Source organism: Xyrauchen texanus, chromosome 32 (assembly GCF_025860055.1).
Source record: "Xyrauchen texanus isolate HMW12.3.18 chromosome 32, RBS_HiC_50CHRs, whole genome shotgun sequence".
NCBI lineage: Eukaryota > Metazoa > Chordata > Actinopteri > Cypriniformes > Catostomidae > Xyrauchen > Xyrauchen texanus.
Window position 1 is genome coordinate 22,267,910 of NC_068307.1, and position 18,823 is coordinate 22,286,732.

General features: G+C 42.8%; 1 protein-coding gene across 1 annotated transcript in view; it reads left to right on the forward strand.

Moving 5' to 3' along the window:
- The window catches only part of pde4cb (phosphodiesterase 4C, cAMP-specific b), a 132,831-nt gene that overhangs the window by 14,416 nt on the left and 99,592 nt on the right, over window positions 1-18,823 (forward strand). Inside the window, exons 2-3 of the mRNA XM_052101170.1 lie at window positions 14,150-14,237; window positions 14,466-14,653. Of these exons, the coding sequence (XP_051957130.1) occupies window positions 14,226-14,237; window positions 14,466-14,653 (200 nt within the window). The 5' untranslated portion in view covers window positions 14,150-14,225. The remainder of the gene's footprint in view (window positions 1-14,149; window positions 14,238-14,465; window positions 14,654-18,823) is intronic.

Here is an 18,823-nt window from a genome sequence, read left to right on the forward strand (position 1 = left end):
CCTGACCCACATATGCATGATTTTATGCACTGCACTGCTGCCACATAACTGGCTGATTAGATAATCGCATAAATAAGTTGGTGTACAGATGTCCCTAATAAAGTGCTCAGGTGAGTGCAGAATGGAAGAATGGATATTCAGATGCTGCGACAGATAAGGATAATTTTGCCATTGCAACAGATACAGATAATGACTTTGCTGCACACCCCTGTTCTCAAGGTTAAGGTATCTATTGAATTTGCATCAGAGACACTGCATATGAAATCAAACTCACAAATCCCATAATGAGACATTTCTTCCTTTTTTATTGTCTCCTAGATGTACATGTGGGTGAGATGTAAAAGCAATAAAGACCAACACATGCATGCACACATTAAATTAACACAAAGAAGATCACACTATTTATGGAGGTGTAAAAAAGAGAGTCTGTCGTTGAATACTCACTACAGTGAGAAACATCAGTTGCTCAGAGTAGATCTTAAAACAGAGAATTGTAGGAAAACCAAAGGACAGGTCTTCCTGTATGAGTATTTTTATTTTTATTTTTCATTTAAGCAGTAAACATTTGAACTGTAAAAAATGGCATGAAGTTGTTACCTTAAGGGTCAATTTCTACTTGGTTTAACCCTTAAAACTGGCTTTTGTTAGAATAACATTATGTAGTCAGTATAATTGAATCATGTTGAATAATCTTTTATTTGAATAAAACCAACTCATTTAGATGTTTCCACATTTCCACATGAGCTTTTTTTTTGATTTCTTGATCAAAACAATGTTTTACACTGTGTAAGATCTTTGCCAGAAATTAGTCATAAACTACATCTTTAGGTCATTACACTTTATGACAAGGTAGAGTCTATGAAAGTGACAATCTATAAACACACCTTAGATTCAGAGGTGCAAATTAATGGAATTAAAAAATATATATAATTTAAAGAGAGAGAGAGAGAGAGAGTTATAACTGCACATCTCAAAATATAGTTATTATTTTTCTGACAGTTTTGACAGTCAGCCTTTTTCAAGGTATGTCTATATTTTCTAAGGTAGAGTCTATATCATAATTCCATTTTATCAAAGAAAAGGTACAATGCAATTATGCTATTAAATCACTGATTCTTGAGATATGGAACAAAGGGTTGTCCTTATATTACCTGTAATTGTCCTTATATTACCTGCGATTAATAAAAGAAATTACATCATATTGACGTTGAAATTAATCAGAGATGATCATTAGAATATTGTTAACAAAAACAGTATTCTCTTTATTTTCTTTTCTTTAAAAAAGCAAAAATTGAGGCAACAGTGAGGTACTTACAATGAATGTGAATGGGGCCAATTTTTGGAGGTTTTAAAGCCAGAAGCTCAGAAATTTATAAAAGCCCTTACATTAACTCTTCTGTGAAAAGTTGTTTAAATAATTGTATCCGTTGTTTTAGGGTTTACAGCTGTAATGATTACCTTGTCTTGTTTCACCGTTGCCCTTTGTTTACCATTTTTGTCACTTTTGTATTCCTTAGTTTTCACTTTTGTCCCTTGTGTAGCTCCATAGTCTCCCTGTTAGCGTTCGTGTTCTCTGTCATTGTTTTCACCTGTCCTCATTAGTTTGCCATTGGTTTCTGTTCATCACCTTGTTACCTTGTTTGAGTTCTGTTTGTTCATTGGCCCCTTTTTCCCTTGTTCATGTATTTAAACCCTGTCTGTTTGTTCAGTCTCTGTCGGTCGTTGTATGTTGTTGGATGTTCGTGTTCCCACCGTTCCTATGAATGTTGATGTTCACTCCCATGCCTGTTTTCCCAGTTCCTGTGTTTTCGTGTCTTGTTTTCATTTCTGTCACGATGTGGGTTATCAGGAGAAGGCAGGCAGAAGATAGGATCCAAACGCGGATTTATTGACCAAGGAGATAAACAGACATAACAAATGAAACTACCGCGATGGGCAAAATGAAAACAAGACACGAAAACACAGGAACTGAGAACACGGGAAAACAGGCATGGGAGCGAACATCAACATTCATAGGAACGGTGGGAACACGAACATTCAACGACCGACAGAGACTGAACAAACAGACAGGGTTTAAATACATGAACAAGGGGAAAAAGGGGCCAATGAACAAACAGAACTCTAACAAGGTGATGAACAGAAACCAATGGCAAACTAATGAGGACAGGTGAAAACAATGACAGAGAACACGAACGCTAACAGGGAGACTATGGAGCTACACTAGGGACAAAAGTGAAAACTAAGGAATACAAAAGTGACAAAAATGGTAAACAAAGGGCAACGGTGAAACAAGACAAGGTAATCATTACAGACACCTGCCTCTTGAGCCTCCCACGGCCCGGAGGAGGGAGAGTCTGTAATGATTACCTTGTCTTGTTTCACCGTTGCCCTTTGTTTACCATTTTTGTCACTTTTGTATTCCTTAGTTTTCACTTTTGTCCCTTGTGTAGCTCCATAGTCTCCCTGTTAGCGTTCGTGTTCTCTGTCATTGTTTTCACCTGTCCTCATTAGTTTGCCATTGGCTTCTGTTCATCACCTTGTTACCTTGTTTGAGTTCTGTTTGTTCATTGGCCCCTTTTTCCCTTGTTCATGTATTTAAACCCTGTCTGTTTGTTCAGTCTCTGTCGGTCGTTGAATGTTGTTGGATGTTCGTGTTCGTACCGTTCCTATGAATGTTGATGTGCGCTCCCATGCCTGTTTTCCCGTGTTCCCAGTTCCTGTGTTTTTGTGTCTTGTTTTCATTTTGCCCATCGCTGTAGTTTCATTTGTTATGTCTGTTTATCTCCTTGGTCAATAAACCCGCGTTTGGATCCTACCTTCTGCCTGCCTTCTCCTGATTACCCACATCGTGACAGAACGACCGACCACAATGGATCCAGCGGCCCAACAGGCCAACTACCAGCTGCTCTGCTTGAAGAAAGGGGACCGACCGATTGAGGACCACGTCCAGGACTTCCTCGAACTGGCGTTTGTCTCCGACTTCCCGGACTTAATCCTGGCATCTTTCTTTTGGGGAAATCTGAATGCCTCACTAAGGGAGCGGTTGCCACCGGTGACGCTCGGCTGGACTTTGGAGGAGATGGGGGAAGAGGCTCTGCTGGTCAGCAGCTCATCACTCACGGTGTACGTGGCAGAGGAGAATCCTGCCTCACCTCCCGCGGTGGCGACCTTCAGCTCGCCCTTGGCTCTTCCTGTCACGCCAGTCCCACCTGTCAACGAGGTCACCCTCACGCCAGTCGCCTTCCATGAGCCAGCGCTGTCCACTTTGTCTGCCCGGAGGAGGGAGAGAAGACGGGCTTCCACCTCCCGGCCCGCGCCTGCCCCGGTCTGCGAGCCAGAGCCCACGCATGTCACGGTGAGCGAGCCAGAGCCCACGCATGTCACGGTGAGCGAGCCAGAGCCCACGCATGTCACGGTGAGCGAGCCAGAGCCCACGCATGTCACGGTGAGCGAGCCAGAGCCCACGCATGTCACGGTGAGCGAGCTAGAGCCCACGCATGTCATGGTGAGTGAGCCTGAGTCCTCGTCAGCCACGGTGAGCGAGCCTGAGCCCTCAACCGTCCCCGAGCCAGCGCCTGTAGCCTCAGACGTCAGTGAGCCAGTGCCGATAGCCTTGACCGTCCAAGAGCCAGTGCCAGTAGCCATGACCGTCCAAAAGCCAGTGCCAGCAGCCATGACCGTCCAAGAGCCAGTGCCAGTAGCCATGACCGTCCAAAAGCCAGCGCCAGTGGTCGTGCCCGTCCAAGTGTCAGCGCCTCTCGAGTCTTCCAGGGCTCCTCCTCCCGAGCCTCCCAGGGCTCCGTCTCTCAAGTCTCCCGAGCTTTCCAGAGCTCCGCCTCCCGAGCTTTCCAGAGCTCCGCCTCTCGAGCCTTCCAGGGCTCCGCCTCTCAAGCCTCTCGAGCCTTCCAGGGCTCCGCCTCTCGAGCCTTCCAGGGCTACGCCTCCAGAGCCTCTCAGAGTCTTCCACGGCCCTTCTCCCTGAGCCTCCTACGGCTCCACCTCCAGAGCCTCCTACGGCTCTGCCCCCAGAGACTCCAGAGCTTTCTAGGGCTCCGCCTCCCGAGCCTCCTACGGCTCCGCCTCCTGAGCCTCCTACGGCTCTGCCTCCCGAGCCTCCTACGGTTCTGCTCCCAGAGCCTCCCGAGCCTCCTACGGCTCCACCTCCCGAGCCTCCTACGGCTCCGCCTCCCGAGCCTCCTATGGTTCTGCGCCCAGAGACTCCAGAGCTTTATAGGGCTCCGCCTCCTGAGCCTCCTACGGCTCCGCCTCCCGAGCCTCCTACGGCTCCGCCTCCCGAGCCTCCTACGGCTCTGCTCCCAGAGCCTCCCGAGCCTCCTACGGCTCCACCTCCCGAGCCTCCTACGGCTCCGCCTCCCGAGCCTCCTATGGTTCTGCGCCCAGAGACTCCAGAGCCTTCTAGGGCTCCGCCTCTAGTGCGTCCTACGGCTCTGCTTCCTGAGCCTTCCTCAGCTCCGCCTCCAGAGCCTCCCTCGACTCCGCCTCCAGAGCCTCCCGAGCCTCCCTCGTCTTCGCCTCTAGAGCCTCCGACGGCGCCACCGCCCTCAGCTCCACCTCCTGAGCCATCCTCAGCTCCGCCTCCTAGGCCTTCCTCGGCTCCCCCTCCTGAGCCTTCCTCAGCACCATCTCCTGAGCTTCCAGAGCCCCTCTCAGCTCCGCCTCCAGGACCTGTCAATGTCCGATGGCCTCCTCCCAGGCCCCCTGAACCAGCCCCTGCTCTACGGCCATCTCCCAGACCACCAAGACATGTCCCTGTCCTGTGGCCACCTTCCAGGTCCCCTGAACTGGCCCTTGCCAAGTGGCCAGCCCCTGGGTCATCTAAACCGGCCTCTGTCCTGTGGCCACCTCCCAGGCCCCCCGAACCGGTCCCTTTTTCTTGTCTGCCCCTTGTTGCCCCCTGGACTGCCTGTCTGCCCCTCGTTGCCCCCTGGACTGCCTGTCTGCCCCTCGTTGCCCCCTGGACTGCCTGTCTGCCCTTCGTTGCTCCCCTTGGTCTGTCTGCCCACCACAAGCTTCCCCCCCAGTCAATGGACATTTGTTCTTCCTGTTTTTTGTTATGTCACTTTTGAGCGTCTGGAATCCGCTCCTTTAAGGGGGGGCTCTGTAATGATTACCTTGTCTTGTTTCACCGTTGCCCTTTGTTTACCATTTTTGTCACTTTTGTATTCCTTAGATTTCACTTTTGTCCCTTGTGTAGCTCCATAGTCTCCCTGTTAGCGTTCGTGTTCTCTGTCATTGTTTTCACCTGTCCTCATTAGTTTGCCATTGGTTTCTGTTCATCACCTTGTTACCTTGTTTGAGTTCAGTTTGTTCATTGGCCCCTTTTTTCCCTTGTTCATGTATTTAAACCCTGTCTGTTTGTTTAGTCTTTGTCAGTCGTTGAATGTTGTTGGATGTTTGTGTTCCCACCATACCTATGAATGTTGATGTTCGCTCCCATGCCTGTTTTCCTGTGTTTTCGTGTCTTGTTTTCATTTTGCCCATCGCGGTGGTTTCATTTGTTATGTCTGTTTATCTCCTTGGTCAATAAACCCGCGTTTGGATCCTACCTTCTGCCTGCCTTCTCCTGATTACCCACATCGTGACAACAGCTTTACATTGTCATGGCATTGTCATTTACACACAAAAAAAGGATAGTAAGTGATTTTATCTCACTAAAATCATGTTAACACTCATAATATTTATGTCGTCTGTCTGTATTTTTGAAATAATGAGTATTTTATAGTTTATGGATTGGCCCCATTCACTTCCATTGTAAATGCCTCACTGTAATTTCTTTGAGATATATATAACGAGGGACAAGACGAAATTAGTTGTGGTAATCAACATTATGCTACAAATGCTGTCGATTAAGCTTAACTTGTATTGAACCCATACAATTCCTTTGAAATTGTTTGGTATTTTTAGATCATTATCCTCATTTTAAGAATGGCTTCTGCATTTAATACAGGTGTGATATACAGATATGGTTATATTGTCAACCCTTCAAAACTTTCAGTTTTTTTTCTTTTTCTTTTTTTTTTTTTTCAAGAATCAGTCAACTCTTTAAATTAGCTTTAACCATTAGTTTTTTTTTTTGTCTGATGGTGGTGACAACTGAATACAGTATATGGAGGTGACAATTAAACTTGTATTCTCAAATCATTCTTAATCAAACGTGAATGCTATTTATTGTTGCTATTTATTTATTGTCAGTATTTATAATGACAACCCAGTATAATCAAACTAATCTATGTGGTTATTGAGAACATTCTGAATGAGCAATAAAATAAAACTAATATGTCTCAAATAGTTCACCCCAAAATAAAAATGCTGTCAAAGCTTGAGCTTGACATACATAAGGTCACTTTGAACTTATTTTTTTTTTCTTTTGTGCTCCACCATCAATAACAGCATAACAGTTTGGAACAACATTATGGTGAGTTAATAATGCCAACTTTCATTTTTGACGAACTATTCCTTTTATTGAGTGTTTTGATTAAGTTTGCATGAATATTTTTCACAGTCATATTGCTGAATGAGCTATTGAAACTACTGTTCTGCCTTATTTTCTATGTTTCTATGCCCCCAGGGACACAAGAAAAACAGAGACTCAGTGTTCCTCCGTGGTTATAGTTGCATTAGTTTTGCAGTTATGGCATTTTGATGCATTGAAGCATCTCATGATGTTCTATGTGTTATGTCTGGATCTCTCTCTCCAAGGCGTAAATAGGTGGGAGTAGTTAATCATATGTGTGTGCTAAGAGGGGCAGGATGCTGAGAGGAGGCCAACCAGCTGACACAAACACCCATTACAAACACTTATTGATCAACATTCATAATATCTACCCGAGAACCAAAAATGTATTTTGTGTTTTGTCCACAAACAATAACTTTTTGTCCTGGCTTATCTAAAAAGGGGACATCTCTGGACTATGGTATCAGAGATATCTAATGTGTATAAGGTTTTTTAAAATTGATGGAAAGAGGAAACGTTGGTTTACTCTAATTTTAACTTGCAATTTTAAATTGTATTTCATTTTCTCAGGACATCTCAGGCACTAATCTGAGATTTAAAAGTAGTTTGCATTTCTTTTTTAATTTCATAAAAAATATTGTTTTATAGGGCTGATCAAATCAAATATTGATATAATCGTGATAATTTTTCTTTTGATATTTTATTGATACTTAGATCCATGCATAGTGGTATATTGTGATATTTTCAGTGCAGTCAGAGATGCTACTATGAGGCATGAACAAGACAAACGGATCCTGTAGGATTCACGGTTTCTTTCAAGGACATGCTGGAACTCTCTCACATGTTTGGAAATAGGGTCAAAATATTTATGTCTACATAATCTTCATTTGTACGATCCCAATGTCAATTCTTAAAATATCTAGATCACTCTTTCTTTCTATCTGCAATGCCCAACAATCAGAAGAGCGTAAATACTTCCCATTTGCTACAAAAAATGTCTGTGATTAGCTACTGGCTGCAATATTTTAGATTTCACTCACCAATGTTTGAGTGGTGTAGTGGCATAGACACAAGGAGCATCTTTCGAGAGCCTTGGATACCTCTGAGAATACCTATTTGAGAAAAGGCCAATGCCAAATTGGCAAACAAAATTTGCATGTCATACGGGTATATAAGGCAGGGATCGTGCATCTGTTCAGTCAGATTCTTTCTTCGGAGCCGAGCGCTTGTGTGATCAGCGAGCTGAGACATTCTTTCTACCTTCTCTGCACGCCCTTGCAGCCCACGCCCCTTGGCGCTTCGACAGCATTTCATAAAAGAGCAAACAGACCTCTAAGAGAGTTTATTTCCTCTAAAAGAGTAAACACATTGGCGTCGAACGTCTTTTTAAAGACGCGTCTTTTTCAAGATGCCTTTCCGCATTTGTGTAGTTCCTGGATGCAGTAGATATCTCTCCGCTTTTGACAGTCATATGTGCTGCCTCATATGTATAGGCTGCGATTACACTGAGGTAGCGTTTATGAATGGTTCATTTTCTCATCGCGAGGTCGCAGGTTTCCTTCCTTAATGTAAACGCCACACTCCAGACGCCCCCCGTGTCGCGCCTTCTTCCCACGGGATTGAGGCCGATTCGGCTGGCGATGGAGGCTTGCCTACTCTGAGACCGATGAGCAGATGTCCGCATGCTTGCCCGGGCATTGGGCTGGACTGGAAATTCCCATCCCCCCCTCAGCCCTCACTGCTAGATGATTGGTTCCTCGGGTCAGGGCACCTCTCATAGCCACACCCCCCTCGGTTCCTTTCTTCCCTGAAGTGCATGATGAGCTGACGAAGTCGTGGAGGGCACCTTTTACTGCCCAAAATTGATGTCCTCGATCATCCACTCTCACTACCCTCGATGGCGGGGTGGTCCACGAGAACACATAGGACGACGTCGTCCCTGGCATCCAAAGTCTACAGCGCCAACAGACAGGCCGTTTACGCTCTGCATGCCACAGCCCTCCTGCAAACCCGCCTGGTGGCAATTAAAGAACTGAACTTGGGTAGTGCTGATCCTGATGTGCTGCAGGAACTGCGCTCAGCAACTGACCTCGCCCTCCGGGTCACGAAGGTCGCAGCGCAGGCACTCAGACAGGTGATGGCCACCCGTGGTCCAGGAACGACATCTATTGCTGGACTTGTTCGAGATGCAGGATACTGACAAAGCTCGCTTACTCAACGCCCTTACTCTCTCAGCTCAGCCTATTCGGCGACGCCGCTGAGGACAACGTTTTTCAGTGGTGAAAAAACAGACAGAGACCATTCAACACATCATGCCCCCTCGTCGCTCAAGAGCACATACTCTGTCTGTTCACTGAGGGTAACCCCCATTGGCTGTGAAAGCTCAGGCAGCTCTGCCCCAACCCGGGCCCAGCTCTCGGCCCCAGCGTAGAGCACCCTCAAGGAAGCTGACGCCCCTGTCTCACGAACCCCTTTGTGGACTCCAAATGGCTCCCAGGCCTTCCTGAGACGGTCGACTCAGGGAGCAAGATGGCCTCTACAGAGCTGGCCTCTAGACCACTCCATCCCCCGGTGGAGGGCCGGCAGGGAAACCTTTTCCCTCACCCCGACTGGGCTGTGGTACCCAAAAGAGCAGCTTCCTCACTCCTTGACTCTCCTACCCGGTGCTTGCAAACGCCTTTCTCACGGAGCCCTAGCATCAAACTCTTACAGGTAAAGTGGCACTATGGACATAGAAACTTCACCTCCACACACTGCAACTTACACAACCCTGGCCGGCTTATTCTGACGAGTCCAGAGGACACCTCACTAGGACCTCCTCCTTAGTCACTAACCCGAGTGCTTTGAGTCTTTTCTCAGCACGCATGCCTCAGGACGCAAAATTGCCTCCCAACGCAACACTAACTGCTCCCCGCCGCTGCAAAGCCCCACCAGGTATGTCAAAAGTGATCGCTCCCTTAATGCCCCTCACGCAGAGCTTGGACGCGTGGCTTACGCTTTCCAATACATCGCGCTGGCTGGCCAGGACCATCTGACTCGGCTACACTATTCAGTTTGCCAGGCGCCCGCCCCGTTTCAGCAGCATCCTCTGCAGAAACTCCTGTTCAAGATGCTCATGCAAAAACACATTCTAATATGCATCCGGCTTCCAGATTGGTTTGCAGAGTTAGACCAGAAGGATACGTAATTTTACATCTAGAATTTGCCACGACCCTTTATTTTGTTTGTGCTACTCGGTGCAGAACCTGACTAAACATATGCATGATCCCTGCCTTTTATACCCGTATGTCCGGGTGCAGGACATGCAAATTCTGTTCGCCAATTTCTCATTGGCCTTTTCTCATATTCAGAGGTATCTGAGGCTCTCGAAAGCCCCATGTGTCACTACAATTGACACAACGTCTCGTTTCCTCCATCAGGGAAAGGGGGTTACACTAGTAACTGTCATGATTCCCTTGTTGTCTGCCCTGTGTTTCACTAGTCTTTGTCTCAAACTCCTATTCCCATTGTAAAAACTACACTTCCCATGATTCCTGGCCCTCATCACTGCCAGCCCTGTGTCGTTGTGCTCACCTGATCGTCGTTTGTCATCATCATGTCTCCTGTGTATTTAAAACCTGCTGTTTCTCCATTCCCCTGTCGATTGTTGATGTTTGTGAATGCCTGTTTCCGTGCTCGTTCTATGTTTATCCTGCCTGTGCAACCTTTTTATGTTTTCCGTGTTTTTGTTTTATTTCCCCATTGCGGGTATTTCCTTTGTTCCTGTTTTGTCTGTTTTCACATTATTTCAATAAAACCTGCAAATAGATCCTCACTCCACGTCTGCCTTCATCCTATCCGTAACAGAACAATCGACCCACAATGCATTTAGCAGGGTTCCTCAAAGAGCAGACAGAGGCGGACTTGTCTGTCCGGGAATTCTCCCACTTCTTTGCCAGCGTGGCCAGTTACACCAGCTGGGATGACCATACCTTGAAGGTGGCATACCGGTTCGGTGTTCCCAAACACCGGTGGTGGGAACTGCCGGAGACCGGAGACTGCACCTGGCGGGAGTATGTGGGAAACATTGTGGAGGAGTTTGCTGCCGGGGAGCCACCTCTCCTGATCCCAGCTCCCGCCTCTGGGCTTTCCTCGCCAGCCACGGTGAGTGAGCCAACCCCCACGCCTGCCGTGGTCAACGAACCAGCCCTGCCAACTTCATCCGCCCGGAGGAGGAGGAGGAGAAGAAAGGCCTCTGCTCTCCAGCCTCCGCCAACCACGGCCAACCAGCCAATGCCTGCAGCCCCGAACGTCAATGAGCTAGCACCTGTAGCCTCGACCGTCCCAGAGCCAGCACCTGTAGCCATGACCGTCCAAGAGCCAGCGCATCTCGAGCCTTCCAGGGCTCCGCCTCCTGAGCCTTCTAGGGTGCTGCCTCCCGAGTCTTCCAGGGCTTCGCCAAACAAACACTACTGTCTAAGTCCCTGCCACAGGTCTTAAAGTGACAGTACAATTTTAGCACTTGTTCTACACGTTTAAGTAAATACTTGTAAATAGTACATATTAGACATGTAAACAACAAGCATGCAACAATATACTGTATATATGCTATGTAATTATATGTAATTTCAATACACCATATTAATTAATTAATTAATTAATAAAAAATTTCTCCCCTATTTGGAATGCCCAATCCCCAATGAGCTCTAAGTCCTTGTGGTGGCGTAGTGACGTGCCTCAATCGGGGTGGTGGAGGACGAATCTCAGTTGCCTCCGCATCTGAGACCGTCAATCCGCACATCTTATCACTTGGCTTGTTTGAGTGCGTTACCGCATAGACATAGCGCACGTGGAGGCTTCGCGCTATTCTCTGCGACGTCCACACACAACTCACCACGTGAAAAATGAATGATAAAATATAATTTATAGGGTCCCCTGTATAAATGAATAACAGCATTAACTGAAAGAGAATTTATTTCATACTGTATGCAAGCAAAATGTACATTATAACCGAACTATATAACTAATTTCAAATTAATTTAAATTAAAAGTGAAATTGAACCATGGTATTGTGATATAGCTCAATATATCGAATCGTGACATGTGTATTGCAATACATATCGTATCGTGAGGTGGCAGGCGATACCCATACAAGTCTTCAACAGGGGCCATTAGGACTTATATGAAAAGGTTTTTAGCTGTTGGACAAACAATACCATTAAAGAGGGTAAACATGAGATATTCCTATGAAACTTTGAAAAGTTAAAACTCTCATTATTAAAATATTTTTTGTTTTACAAAATGCCCCCCAAAACACAATGAATAAAATTGGAAACACACATTTTTGCCCATGTATACACAAACATTGTTGTAATTCACATATACATGTTATATAAACAAATAATGCATTAATATCTTCAAAACTGTTGAGAGAAACTGTGCAAAGATTTTTTTGTATAATTAGTCGAAGTTGAGATTTCAGTTCCAAAGTGCTGAAAAAAAATCTGTTAATTAAATAACTATATACACATTCTAAATATAACTAAATATACATCCACTGCTTGTTACTGTATTTATATTATATGAATACAAAATACAACAACTTTTATAAACAGAATTAAAAACATTATAAAATGTTTTTAATAACTGTACAACCTGCTATATGAGGGCATAAAATAAAATACAAAATATTTATGTTTGTTATTATGTGAAGAAAAACTTTTTTGAGTGTTTCACAGTTGGTTATCCATGGAAAATATGACTGAGTGACACTGAAATAATGATAATTACTTCCCATCTTTGGCAGCCAATCTAATTTATCTGCTAGCCCAGTGCCATTCATCACCATGCCAATCTTTTGATATTGCAGTCTTGGTTCAAGAGCTTCCCTGTAGTTTTGAGACTAATGATAATTACTTCCCATCTTTGGCAGCCAATCTAATTTATCTGCTAGCCCAGTGCCATTCATCACCATGCCAATCTTTTGATATTGCAGTCTTGGTTCAAGAGCTTCCCTGTAGTTTTGAGACTGAGTCATTGTAGCTATCACAGATTCACAGCTTACATGAAGCAATTAACAAACAACCCCACAGTTTGTCAGCCTACGTCCTACAGCGTCCTGATCTTCATATTAGTCACCACTGCGGCTTTGTACTGTTTGTCTTAAATAAAGATATAAAGATACAATTTATTACAGCAGCAGACAGCTCAACTGGAATATTGGTGAAGAGACTGATGAGTTTATATCAGGGTTTGTTTGTGGCCTTCGCAGATGAATATTCAATGACTCATTGATCCAATCCTGATGTCTTCTCTGGGATGTGTTGTTTATCTCATATGTAAACTATGAGCACGCAGCAATTTTCACACTTTTGTAATGGTCTCACACCTCACACTGTTGCACAGAGAATCAAATGCACACAGCATTAAACAAAGACTGTAGTTGAGGGTGTTATGACTTCATTTATTGTGGATTTTAGAATTAGTCATGTACGACTTAATACAGATTGTTTAGTTAGTGGTGTTTGCTAAAGGGCTGGTTATACTTAGTTTTTCTACATTCCAGATCAGATCACGGCCAGTCAACCTCATTTCCTTTCAAAGTATATTCTTCTGATATGAACATGTTTGACAGCCGATGATGTGCACAGACGAGGACCGCGTCTGTGGGTTGAGGTAATCTGGAAAGCGCAGACTGTGATTATGATGAAATTTGTGACATGTATACTGTGCACTGAGTGATCAGCTTTGTGGACAACAGAAGTATACTTTGTACTTTTTGGATTTAGGGTTAGGGATCTGACAAAAAATCCCTAACCCTAAGCATTAAACTTTGATGTGAATCTCAAACCTGCCTCATTTATTCTATGGACTTGAATCATATAGTGGGGGCTCAGCGGTTAAGGCTCTGGGTTACTGACCGAAAGGTAGGGGGTTCGAGCCCCAGCACTGCCAAGATACCACTGTTGGGCCCTTGAGCAAGGCCCTTGACCCTATCTGCTCCAGGGGTGCTGTTTCATGGCTGACCCTGTGCTCTGACCCCAGCTTAGTTGGGATATGTGAAAACAACTGCATTTCATTGGCTCTGTACCTATACAATGCACAATGACAATAAAGTTGAATCTTAATCTTAATAAGATAACAAAGTATCAAAGCAAGTAGCATTTATCTTAAAGAAAATTATCTCAAGGACACTTTTGAAACAACATATTGCACAATTCAAATGGTAAAATAATAGATATTCTGTTCATTATGATGACAAATAATAAGGTATTTGGACACTTTCTTGTTTTCAAACTTTAGTGGAACAGATGAACTTCACCAGTGGTTACTCTGCTTAGACACCTGTGTGAACTTTGATATTTTGTAATCAAACACAATGACATTTAGACATTTTTAAGTGTCCAAATACTTTTTGGAGCCTGATGTTCTAGCGCTGTTCTAAGTGACAGAATTTACAGTTTTGGCTTAGTGTATAACAAAACAATCAAAGCCATATCTATTGACCAGGATTTTACAGACATTTGTGGATGGGCTCTTTTTTTACTTGGGCCAGTAAGCAAACACCCAGAACACCTTCAAACACTTAGCAATGCCCTGCAACCACCCATAATACCCTAGCAATGTGACAACAAGATTTAGTTGCATGTGATATAACTTAAAGTGAAAAATATGTGTTTCTTTTTTATTTTGTAGCAGTTTTCCCTCACGGATAATCAAAAGCATCAGCAAGATGAGGTTCTGAATGATCAAACTGTGAGCTGTAGTAGAGATGGATAATATGGTATGTCTTGTTAACTTGATGAAACCATTAGTATTAAAATGTTCCTTAATAAGTTATAAATCACAAAACATGTTAAATTGGTGCTGTTCAATAAAAGTGGTTAGTATTTAAATTTTTTGATTAGGTAAATTACAAATATTTCATAGAACAAATATTATTCTGCACTTCAAACTAGCATTGCTAAACATTTTACTTGGCTGATCCGTAACTATTCAATGTTTCACTCAGAGACGAAGGGCATCCCTTGTCCCCGTCGCACAGGATTCTCTGCACAGACCCAGCTATGCCATTTGCCGCAGATTCTCAGGGCCAGTCCTGCTTCCGCCTTTGGCCCGCAGACACTCGACCCTGGATGCCAAGAAGTTACAGGACCTAGAAGCATTGTACAAATCTGCCCTGGCCAGTGTGGAAACAAAGTGAGTCATCCCAGAACTTTCTCTGGCAAGTTAGTTTAGGGCTCTGCTAAAATTTTCGACATTAGATTGAAACTGTTGAGCAACTCTTCACTAGACCTCTGTTGATTAAAGCCCATCATAGCATCACCTCTCACCAGTCTTTGAAATCAGAGACAGATTGCTGCTGTCACGTGTGAAGAGGTTTCCAAAATGGACACAAAATGTGCAGCAGAGTTTCCGCAAAGAAATTTTGGTGCTGGCCAATGTGTCAAATTGGAAAAAATCTGGTCATCTAATTTCTGTGTTTATTTTGCGCTGTAACCCGATGAACTATACATAATAATGTGATATAATAATGACACAAAATGAATGCTAAAGCAAAACTACTAAACTAAATTTGCCACATGTCCTTCCATTTACAAAGAAATATTGAAATATCAAAAATGGTTTGGTTATGTCTAGGGCTTTGCGATATGAATAATATACTTCTCATCTGACATACGCATCTGTGTTTCATGTGAGTGTCACGTGTGCTTTTTCTGGATCACGAAAGTACGGGTGAGTCCAGCAGGCTTCCCGAAATTTACAAGAAATCTAGAGCAGGTCGGGATCACTCTTGCTACTTCATTTTTGACCCAGGGAAAACCCTGAAGAGAAAACACATCTCCACAGAAAGGGATGACTCCCAAACAAGTCAAGAAAATGAAGAGGAGCTTGCAATTAAAATAGGTGTGACATTTGGACATTAAATAAAGCACTCAAAAGAATATTGTGAAAGCCAAAAAATGTACTCTGCATTATCTTCTTGCAAAAACATGATTTCACTTCTAAAAGGAGTGTTTACATAATTTTGGTTATTTTCTGCATAAAGTAATTATTTTCATTTATATATACTTATGCAGCTTATTATTGTCTTTGTTCCATTGCTTTGGGAAGATCTTGAATTTCTTGAGGAAAGTTTATAATAATAAAAAAATATCAGACTGAAAATGTGTTATAATTGACAATGTAGCATTATGGTAATGATTTAACCAAGTTTTTTATTTTATTTTAGTTCCAATATAGTTCCAAATACAGAGAAAATTATATAAGAGAAAGTTAATTATTTAATTCACTGACTGAATTATCCAAAAATATTAACAACAATATGGTTATTTAATATGTAAACCAATTTTAATTGATAAAAATAAAAAACTGTGATATTGTTATCATGATAAAATTACTCATACATGATGTAAGATTTTGGTCATATCGAGCATTTACTCACCCTCATGCCACCACAGATGTGGATATCTTTCTTCGTTCTGCAGAACACAAAAAAATGTTTTCAGAAGAATATATTAGCTCTGTAGGTCCATACAATACAAGTGAATGGTGACCAGAACTCTCACTGGAGATACAGTCAGAATAAAATTGTCATATGACTCCCGTGGTTTAGTCAATGTCTTCTGAAGAAATCCAGTTTTTTGGGTGTGAGAACAGACCAAAATATAAGTCCTTTTTACCATACATCTTGACAGCAGTTTCCTTGGTGGTCATGATTTCAGGCTCGATTACACTACCTATAGTGCAATATAGCAATCTGCACATGCGTCAAGCTCTAGTTGGAAGTGTAATTGAGCTTAAAATCATGATCATGTCTACATACTGCAATTGCAAGATGTACAGTGATAAAGGAGTTATATTTTGGTCTGTTCTTACCCAAAACCATCTGGATTGCTTCAGAAGACCTTGATTAAACCACTAGAGTCGTATTCATTTTTATACTGACTTTATCTCCTTTTTGGAGCTTCATACAAATCCTAGAAGGCATGATGTGAGTAAATTATGAGATAATTTCATATATAAACTATCCCTTTAAACATGCTTGATATTTCAGATCTGACTATAGAACAAATGTAGTAGTGTATGATGGGAAATCTGAAGTCATGCGGCGATCAGCCAATGGAAATCAAGCACGTGTGGCTACATGGCTCAAGAAATGGAGATGTGAATAAACACTTGAAGGGGAGCTCCACAATAGAGGAAAAGTACATTCCATTGTAGCAGGAAAACATCTCAGTTTCTGTCATAAGCTCCATTACCTGATGGAGGGAATGAGATGTTGTGTTGATGTAGTGACACTAGGGGTCACTCTTGGAAGTCCCAAACACCTCTGATTTTTGAGAAAAGGCCAATGAGAATTGGCGAGTGGAATTTGCATGCCACTCCCCCTGGACAAACAGGTTTAAAAGGAGCTGGCTCGCAACCACTCATTCATCTAGAGTAACTAGCATGGGAGCATTTTCACTCCACAGGCTATTAGATATGGCTGGGGCCAACTAACGCTAGTATTCACGCTGGGGAAGGTGTTCTTTTCCTTTCTTATTCTTTCAGAGGGAAAAAGACACCATGGAGACCAGATCCTGCCCAACGAGGAGATTAACATGTGGAAAGCACGTCATGTGGGCTCACCAAAAAATCTGAATGAGTGGTTGCGAGCCAGCACCTTTTACGCCATGTTTTATTTTCATGTCAGTTTGTCATTTATGAATGACTTGACAGTTGTGATGCCCAGTTTTTTCTGTAGCCACTTACATAGTTTGTAAGTGTGTGATGAGGTAGTAACTTACACTATAGTACTGTTCATATAGTGAAAATTTGTATTTAACTTGTTACTCTTCTGAGGCAAATTTTCTTCGATGATCCAAGGTGCGTATTCCCTACAGCATTTGTTTGACCCTTGAAGGGCACTGAGGCAAGGGGATACCAATCGAAGGGTTGTTCCATATGAAAGTCAGCAAATTAATCCTTTCCCTAAGGGCCTTTCTACAAGACTGTTAGCTAAGGGTTCATTCATTCAGTAATGGTGCCATGTTCCTTTTAGATTACCTACTTCAAAGGCTCTGCCCTTCAGAGTGAGTAGGGCATAGGTACAATCACTTTTGATTGGAATTCGCACAAATTGATGATGAATGTGGCAACTACAAAACTTCTGTCAAGACAGCACCTTGAAAATGTATTTAAATAGTTTACCATTATCCCAAAACTTCATACTGAGGTTATTTGAGAAATACACTTAGCTCTTTATTAGGAACACTGTGGTCCTAATAAAGTTCCCAACGTGGTCTTCTGCTTTTGTAGCCCATACACCTCAAACTTCGATATGTTGTTCATTCCGAGATGCTTTTCTGCTCACTACAATTGTACAGAGTGGTAACCTGAGTAACCGCAGTCTTTATATCAGCTCGAACCAGTCTGGCCATTCTCTGTTGACCTCTCTAATCAACAAGGCATTTTTGAAGAACTGCCGCTCACTGGATGTTTTTTTGTGTGGCACCATTCTGAGTAAACACTTGAGACTGTTGTGCATGAAAATCAGATCAACAGTTACACAAATACTCAAGCCAGCCCGTCTCGCACCAACAGTCATGCCGCGGTCAAATCACTGAGATCACATTTATTCCCTATTCTGATAGTTGGTGTGAACATAAACTGAAGGTCCTGACATGTATCTGCATGATTTTATGCATTGCACTGCAGCCACATGATAGCTGTATGGTAGGTGGACAGGTGTTCCTTATAAAGTGTTCAGTGAGTGTAAGTGAGGTTGGCTAACACGCTAAAGCTAGCGGCAACACATTGTGTAGGCTTGAAATGTCACTTTCTTCAGCTGAAAACGGTGAATGCTTACATGTAGTAAAAACTGTTTCATATGTGTGCATTTACAAACTTGTTATTTGACACACAGCTCAACTCTTTCCTCCAAAACATGAATGTAATATTAAAATGACCAGGGAAAGCAAATTAATGAAAGATCACAGAGATTTGAGTAGAGGTTGGATATGACTCACAAATGCTCTATTTACTTGTCTGTTAAAAGGGCACAATGACTCAAAATGAGAGCATATGAGTGAAGAGTCAGAAGTTGTAGTCACAAAGCTCTGTTTTATTTTAAGGTGACCATAATAATAATAATAATATAATAATATTATAATATATTCACCATATATTATATTATATATGTCACCAGGTGCTTTTCACACTTTCCATTAAAACTATTTTAATCGTCAAGGTACATAAACATTGAAATAAAATGGTTTGGACATCTATATGGCCTAAACAGCTGTTTCAAGTTGCTAATAAGAAATGATTACAACTGGTATTGCTGCAAATGATATATTTTTTGTTGTTGTTGTTACATCTGAGTTT